General features: G+C 40.7%; 1 protein-coding gene across 1 annotated transcript; it reads right to left on the bottom strand.

The window, feature by feature from the left end:
• Window positions 1-801: 801 nt before the first annotated feature.
• On the bottom strand, window positions 802-8,237 carry LOC149838043 (subtilisin-like serine-protease S). Its single transcript, XM_090008175.1, has 5 exons — window positions 8,125-8,237; window positions 6,996-7,186; window positions 6,035-6,248; window positions 5,805-5,929; window positions 802-929 (listed from the first exon to the last, which is right to left on the bottom strand). The coding sequence occupies exons 1-5, from the start codon at window positions 8,235-8,237 to the stop codon at window positions 802-804; spliced, it is 771 nt and encodes a 256-aa protein (XP_089864301.1).
• Window positions 8,238-8,782: the final 545 nt, after the last annotated feature.

Genomic DNA, 8,782 nt, shown 5'->3' with positions numbered 1-8,782 from the left:
CTCATTGTTGCCGGCCATAGAAAGGTTATTGGATAAGAGGAAACAACACGATAAACTCGCATATGCCATCGACTGTGTGTTTCAGCAGCTTACACCTTTGGCTCTTATTATAGTGCATGGGTGATCACAATTTGCAATGTTTGATGTGGGTGGTGAACAACCCATCGGTGACTCCTATGCACACCCTACCATGCATGACAAAATGGTTGGTATCATAAAGTTGTGTGCACCCTTGCATCAGCGTTTACCACTTCACTCGCATACTTGCGTCCATATTGCTCACTACCTCTATGACTCATGCCACACCTCTGCCTGTGGGCACTCTTCATTCCCAACAGGCTCACACATGTGCTCATTTGTTATCTGTGGGTCATCTATTGCATGCGTACCTGCTGCTCGTATATTCACGCTTGTGTGCCCTCCTGTTTCACGTACTTTCAGCTTTCCATCGACTGCTTCCCACAAGTGCACTTGTAGATGTGTGACCACTGTTGATACCGACCATATGCACCCACACTCAGCGAGACTCTACTGATGGCCTATTCAACATACTCTGTGCCCATGCTTGTGCACACCGTGCTGCAACTAATCACTAATTATGAAAGCATCCCTTGTTGTGTACCCATAGCTTCCTTACGTGAGCACCTAAGTGAGCTTAACTTCCATTGGTGTTACTACATCCTCGTACCTATTTATGCATGTTGCATGCTTGAGAGTGGCAATTGATCATGAGCGAATGACATTGTTATCGTATTTGGAAGCCACCATGGGATTCCAATACGGAAAGCAAGATCGACCCCCTCACCTCACCATTCCTACCTTGAGGACAAGGTTCACAGAAGCATAGTGGAACTGCAGTGGCCCGTAAGGATTTATCCATGCACGGCACATAGGTGTGCCCACACCTGGCTTGTCACTTGAGCCCTCGCCTATCTCAATGCTCATATTGTCAAAAATTAAAGAGGAATGAACAAGACGTTGAATAGGTTGGGGTAGGCTAAGTAAGTCATGTTTTGGGATGTAATGGATAGAAAGAAAAATAACTAAAAATGAAGGGTGCCATGGTGGAGAATAAGAAAATATAGAGAATTGACTTATGGTAGCTAGGAATATTATGGACAGTAGAGGTTAGCTTGAGAAAGCTACTTAAGTAGAAAAGAAGTTCATTTAACTTAAAATGGAAAGCAGCTAATGTAGTATTTTATTCTTACCTTTGAGATAGGCTAATAGGGAAATTTATTTAGCATATTTTGGCTTGTTTCTTTTGAGTTATTTAGTAGAAAAATAATGAGTTATTTATATATAAGAGAACCACCGTAGTATCATGACACCATGCAACTTATGAATAAAATAAGTCTTTTTAGGATAGGTCTCTCTTCCTCTTTCATGTTTAGCTCTTTTCTCTCTCTAATGTCTATCTCATCTCTTTCCCTATCACATCTTTCTCTCTTTAGTTTTGGTAGCACCCCTTCTCCTTTGGAAATTCTTGGGAGTGTTGTAAGGGTTGCGCATGACCCCAAGGGTGGCCTAAGCCTATTGAATCTTTGTCTCGCACCTAGAGTGTACTGATAGCCGGCCCTTGGCCTGCTGCAGCCCGTATTCGGGCATTTCGATATGCACCATCAGTGCATAGGAAGCCATCTCCACTGCAGATCAGACCACCCAAGTGCTTATCTGATGGCGCAACAACCCCTTGCTGCCATGCCTTTGGCCATGCGTATTCTTGCTCGTTGCGCTTGACTATATATATTGCCTCCACACACATCACGCTTCCAATGAATCACCAAGGCCGCAACACATTTGCTTTAGTGAAACAATAAGGGCCTCCACGGTTGGGTCCCCTCCCCTAGAAAGTTTATGCTTTCATAAAAACGTTGATCTTTCTGCAGCACAAAGGCATTGTTAAGGGGAAAAAATCTAACTACAGTTGTCATGTGTTCGCACACGTGCTCTTAAGGGGCGTTTGTTACACTCTCATTCAAGCCTCTTTTCTTTGAAGAGCCACTTTGGAGGGAAAGTGTTTCCCCATGGGAGAGGTATGAACTTATTTTGATAGGAAAGTTGTTTTTTTGCAGTTATTACGGAAGGTTCCACCACATATTTCTCATGGGCATATTTTTTTTACCCTTTTTAGGAAAGATACTTCGCTTCCTATTAAAGATAGCCTCTTTCGTAAGAAAGGGCATGAAACAAACACCTCTAAGGACTCGTTTTTACACAAGGGTAGGGCGGAAGGCATTTTGCCTTGAAAGAGACAAATAGCATCAAAGTCATTCCCAGAGCGCTATTTCAGAGAGGGTGGTGTATGTTCCCCCCGGATGATTCATTGAATCCCACGTCTGTGTTCGGGGCTTTGAATGAGCACCACGTATACAAGCACATGGGGCTCGTATTCCCGTGTATGTTGACATAACTTTGCATTGGACTCTGGTGTTGTTGCAAAGACTTAAGTACCCTTTTTTGCTATTCTTCTCATAAAGTGATGGTTTGAGAAAATGACAAAAATGCCCTTTATTCAAAAAAAAAAAAACAAACAGTTCAAAAAAGGACAAACATGCCCTCCATCCAAAAAGTCGAGGATGATGTTGACTCTTCAAAGTCTTCTTCTTCTTTCTCCGTTCAAAAAAAGGACAAACATGTCCTCCATCCAGAAAGTCGATGATGATGTTGACTCTTCAAAGTCTTCTTCTTCTTTTTCCGTAAAACACTGTAAAACCCTCTCTCTCTCTCTAGAGAAGAAATCAAGGGAGGCAAAGAGTTCTCCCTGGAGAAGGCCATGAACATCAACCCTCTCACTCTCTCTCCCTTCTCTCTCTACTTCTGTGCACATCCAACAGACGATCCTACATTGCTCCATCAAACACCGACTGACCTGCACACTGACTGTAGCATCGTTCAACTTAAAGAGTTGTGGAGTCTGATTCAGAGTTTTTGCCCTTACAGGAGAAGGGTTTGGGGGCTCCTCCCAGTGTGGGTAGCATCGTTCAACTTTGTCATCTTTCGTGTTGTCGAAAGAATCCATCTTTCGCGTTGTCGAAAGAATTGCCTTGCTCCTTTGGATTGCCCTTGTCATCTTTCGCGTTGTTGAAAGAATCACCTTGTTTCTTTGGATCGCCTTTGTCATCTTTCGCATTGTCGAAAGAATCAATCTTTCGCGTTATCGAAAAAATCGCCTTGCTCCTTTGGATCGCCTTTGTCATCTTTCGTGTCGTCGAAAGAATCACCTTGTTCCTTTGGATTGCCTTTGTCATCTTTCACGTTGTTAAAAGAATCGCCTTGTTCTTTTGGATCGCCTTTGTCAGCGGATCCCGCTGCGCGGTCAGCGGGCGGGGGTCCAGGGGGGGGCCGCCCCTGGCGGGGGGCTCGGGGGGCAGCGCCCTTCGGACCAAATTTTTTTTGGGCCTTCCAACAACGATTTGTAGTGTTTTTATAGTGTTATCCGGCTTTTCAACAACGATTTATAGTGTCTTCTGCAAATCGCTATAGCGATTTATAATGTTTTTGGATCTCACTATAGCGATTTGTAGTGTCTTTCACAAATCGCTATAGCGATTTATAGTGTTTTTGAATCTCATTATAGCGATTTGTAGTGTCTTCCGCAAATCGCTATAGCGATTTATAGTATTTTTGAATCTCACTATAGCAATTTATAGTGTCTTCCGCAAATCGCTATAGCGATTTATAGTGTTATTCAATAAGCAAATCGCTCTAAATCGCTACTTGAATTAGGACCAACTTGTCAGGGTCATATCTCCTTAACCGGAGATCATATTTCAAATCCGTAAAAAATGGTGTCTTTGTTATTGAGTCTAGTTTATTCCTGTAAATTTTAAACAATTTCTATTGTCATTTCATTCTCCATTTTACCTAAAAACCAGACCCTTATTATTTTGTATTATTTGAGTTGCACAACACCATTCTCGCTTGACATCCACATCTTGATTCTGGCATGCTTCCTGTTGAATTTTCCATTGATTTCTTTCAACCTTGCTTAGAACAAACATATGTCTTTCTCATCACGACACCCTGTGCATTTTTTGACCATGACACCCGGGACCCGTGCCGGGGGGGAGCCTTCGGACCCCCCCTCCTGTAAGGGCACAAACTCTAAATCAGGCTCCATAATGAATCAAATTGAACGATGCTACCCACGCTGGGAGGAGCCCCCAAACCCTTCTCCTGTAAGGGCAAAAACTCTGAATCAGGCTCCACAACGAATCAAGTTGAACGATGCTATCTACGTTGGGAGGAGCCCCCAAACCCTCCTCCTATAAGGGTAAAAACTCTGAATCAGACTCCACAACTCATCAAGTTGAATGATGCTACCCACGCTGGGAGGAGCCCTTAGACCTCTCTTCTGTAAGGGTAAAAACTCGGAATCAGACTCCACAACTCTTCAAGTTGAATGATGCTACCCATGCTGGGAGGAGCCCTCAGACCCCCCTTTTCTGTAAGGGTAAAAACTTTGAATCAGACTCCACAACTCTTCAAGTTAAATGATGCTGCTCACGTTGGGAGGAGCCCCCAGACCCCTCTCCTGTAAGGGTAAAAACTCTGAATCAGGATCTACAACTCATTTAGTTGAATGATGCTACCCACGTTGGGATGAGCCCACAAACCCTCCTCCTGTAAGTGTAAAAACTCTGAATCAAGCTCCACAACAGTCAATGTGCAGGTCAGCCGGTGCTTGATGGAGCAATGTAAGATCTTCTGTTGGATGTGCATAGAAGCAGAAATAGAAGGGAGATAGAGAGTGAGAGGGTTGATGTTCATGGCCTCCTCCAGGGAAGATTTCTTTCTCAAATAATTCTGCAGTGCAGAGACTGGGTCTTAAATAATCATCTTCGGGGCACTTAAGTCTTTACAACCACTCCTTTTCAAGAATCGTCATTTTTTTTGGCACCAATGGAGGAGAGGGTATTTAAGTCTTTGCAATCGCATCAAACTCCAACACTAATTAATGCTGACAAACATGGGGATACGAGACACACATGCTTACATACGTGGTGCTCTTTGGGACCCCTGAACATGAGATGTAACTAACTGCCCTGTTCGGGAGGGGAACATATAACCTACTTCGGCTATTTCATGCCTCTTCCTGTTTGAATGGGTGGGCCCACGCAACTTTTTAAGTGCGTTGTTCGTTTCACCCAAAGTGAGAAAGAGGCCCACTTTTACGATTTATTTTTTCCATAGTAAAACGGATCAAGTAATACATTTTTTCACACTTCTTCTTTGTGCATAGTTTTTCCAATCTATTTTCCTACCCTTGCCCCATTTCAAACGTACCTTATCTGGTCAATATTCACATCTCACATCCAATCACGCTTACCATGATGTATATATTATATCAAAATCACTTTTTATTCAAGTAATAATATGAGGCAGCATAGATAACCTTGAAATGGATGTGGATAGGCCATAAAAGAGTTATGCCCGGAAGAGTTTATGGCTATACCAAGTGCAACTTTGTCCGAAGAGGGGAGGGAGACTTGATGCCTTCTAAGGATTTTTTTCTTTTCTTTTTTCAACTTATGGCTCCATCTGTAAGTATCACCTGCCCTTTCTTTGAAGCAAGTTTTTTGTTACTCACGCGGGAGTACAAAAAACAACAACAACAACAACAACTACGCCTTCATCCCAAAACAATTGGGGTTTACTCACGCGGGAGTATAAGAATATAAAGAATTCTTAATTGTTTCCTTGTTAAAAGTCATGCAGAAATGCATTTACAGCAATTGGACTGCGTACACTGTGTTTTCCATCACTCCATGTCAAATGGCTAAAAATAAAATTCCCATTACTTGGCTTTTGTACAGAGAAGTCCAGCCTATATGAAAGCTTCTCACCACTTCCATTGAAACTAAGCTTGTCTGGTGTTATTGTGACATTAACCCCTGCTAGAGGCTCGTGTAAACCGAACCACCTTCTGCATAATTTGTAAGAGTCCTAAAACCTGATGCAATTCCTCTCAACTGAGACACAGCAATGGAAGGATAATTGAGATTGTAGGCAGGAAGTTAGAGATTAGTACAGTTGATCGCATTGCCTATGAGAAATAGCAGCTGAAATTGTGTTGCATTTGTAGCACAAAGATGGTCTATGAGATTCTCCGTCGAACTCATAGACTAGACCTGGATCAAGCGCAGCAACCGGGTTCAGATGTCCTGATCTGAAGTCGAAAGGAGTTGCTCTAGTGCCTTGTGGTTGCCTCAGTAAAGGACCTCCAGTGTTATCTTTGATAGTGGCTGAATCAACCATGAAGAAACATGTTAAAAACATTCATTATAAGGGAAAAAGGAAAAGAAAAAGGGGTACATTTATGGACAATTTCTTGCTAACCCTTTTAATAAAGTAAAATGATGTAGCTAATAAACTCTTCAGTAGTTAAGTCTGACACAAGATTCCTCAGGGAGAAGGTCCGTCGATTTCTCCATAAGATCCCAATGTAAGAAAAAGAAATATAGGTAAATCCAATGCTCATAATGTTTAACTAATTCAAACAAAATCTAGAAGACACCTTTAGCCTCTCTTTTGCACCTTAAATACCAAAAGTCTTATCTAAAATAGAAGTGCCAAACTACATATCCACATCAAAAACAAAAATACAGACCCTGTAAATTATTCTAAATGTCACTTCAAACATCATGAGTTAAGTTATTAGTCTACTTGCAATAAGCATAGGCTCCTCATGTTCCCACATTAGCCAAATATGAGATTATTGAGATGATCACAAGAGGAACCAAAAACTCTTTTTGGTATTAGTTTTAATTTTTTTTATACTTAGCCTCGAGAGATCGTGTATCTTGGGTTATCCCACCAGCATTGAATTCCAACAACCAAAACCAATGTTGGTACAGAGATTTTGTGAAGAATCATGGTCCTTAAGAAATTGAAGATGTAGGGTGCCTGCTTGATCATTTATCTTTTACTCCCTCTAGTGATATTTCGTATTGTTTCAGTAGTTCTAATTATCAAACATCACAAATATGTACCTGTTGTCATTAAGGCAGACTTAATAGCTGCGGGGCCCCACGAAGGGTGCCGAGATTTTATGAGTGCTGCAGCAGCAGAAACATGAGGGCAGGACATTGAAGTGCCAGAGATTATGTTGAAATCTACATATCTTCCCCCAGATCCTCCCAGTGCTACTGGAGACCATGCTGCTAAGATGTTCATTCCAGGGCTGTTATATCAGGCTGCAAAATAGGAGATATGTCATAAATAAGCTTGTTGCATGTTCTAAACAGAATCAGCTCCTTGCCACGTTTCAGCCACATTGCCACTAAAAATGAGCTCAGTTCTTTTCTTTTACATACACACATACCATCCAATTGATTGAAATGACCAAACCACCTCCAAAAGAAACGGTTTTTTTAGAAATACATTAGTTACTTTTTAAAGTTAAAAATAGTAATTTCAACTTTTAAATTGAGAATTATAAAAATAGTTTTATTTTTACTTTTTGAAAATTATGTTTAACTTTACTTTTTTCCTTTAAAACAAAAGCCCTAATGTACCCTTAGCTATGCGTTTTTTTATTTTTATTTTTATTTTCTCTAAACGGTGTTTTAGTCGTTTCAATGAGTCGAATGTTGTTAACCTTGATAGAAATGGTTTCAATTAGTTTAATGTGTGTGAGAGAGAGAGAGTGAAAGGGTAATTTGATGATGTCTGGATTCATAGTGTTGTGTCCCATTGAAGAAAACGCTGCTGCTACCTGTGGCGCTGGTTTGACATCGAGTATGGTTACGGGTGGTTGGATTCTTGCAGTGGGCCTCCTAATATGCATAAGGAAAACAAAAGTTAATAAAACAAAGCTAACTGATTGAAGCCGGCTCAAAGCTGAGCCAACTCTACAGTTCATGGTCTTTCAAACTTTATTCTGTACTAATATACTCTCAACATTCTCATCTACTCATAGGAACGAAAATCCATAGTTTCTAAGATTTTAAATGCCAAAGTATAAAACCTGAATAATACTGGTTTATTTCCAAGATTTTTTTGTGCCACTATTGATGAGTTTGGAATTCAAATATCCAAGAAATGCAAGTCTTTTGGTTGCATCCAAACACAACCCATGTGACAAAGAGTTGTTAGATATATGGGATATACAAAACATACCCTTGAGTGGCCATGTACTGCACAACTTCTTGATACTGCCCTTGTCCAATTACTGTTGTAGGTATAAAGTATGAGATCCCCAAATCTTTCAAGATGGGATCCAAGAGGATCATTCCCACACCCCCGCTTTGTTGCACAACAATACTCTTCTCTATTCTGCTGCTACTGTGGTTGCTTGTAATTAATATTGAAATATTAAAAACTATTTTTAACCCTTTTTAAAAATATTAAAAAATAGGCCCGATACTGATTTCTCAATCGATTTTTTGGCCAACATGATGCGAATCAGCCGATTTCCTGTTTAACTTCTGCAAACTAGATTCAGTGTGTATTTCAAGAACTGAGTACAAATAGTACAGTTTTTTTTGTATAAAAAGTACATAAACAAAGGTGACAGTTTTTGAGAGACAACTCAAAGCAGATAAGGCAGAGCAAGGCATACGAAGTGAAACATTGCAGTCCAAAAGAGCCCCATAATTGAAATTGATGATTTTTCAAGCAGTTCAATAAGAGTAGAATATTTACCTTTTTTGTTCTCTCAAGGGGTGTTTCTCTGCACTCGAGTCAAGATTTGTTATGCTTAGCTCATCAGAACCAGAACCGTGTAGAATGCACAAAGAAATTTTTCGTATTGAGGTAGTGGCACAAACTGAATTTC

The sequence above is a fragment of the Nuphar pumila genome, chromosome 5, assembly GCF_984573655.1.
Source record: "Nuphar pumila chromosome 5, dmNupPumi1.hap1.1, whole genome shotgun sequence".
NCBI lineage: Eukaryota > Viridiplantae > Streptophyta > Magnoliopsida > Nymphaeales > Nymphaeaceae > Nuphar > Nuphar pumila.
This window is presented reverse-complemented; position numbering and strand designations above follow the sequence as displayed.

Bases quoted from the DNA above. Each gene is read 5' to 3' on its own strand.
- LOC149838043 (XM_090008175.1), bottom strand. From the start codon at position 8,237: ATGATCCTCTTGGATCCCATCTTGAAAGATTTGGGGATCTCATACTTT. The intron at 6,249-6,995 runs GTACATATTTGT...TGGTTGATTCAG, and splicing joins GTCTGCCTTAATGACAACAG to CCACTATCAAAGATAACACT. The intron at 5,930-6,034 runs GTACTAATCTCT...CAAATTATGCAG, and splicing joins CATAGGCAATGCGATCAACT to AAGGTGGTTCGGTTTACACG.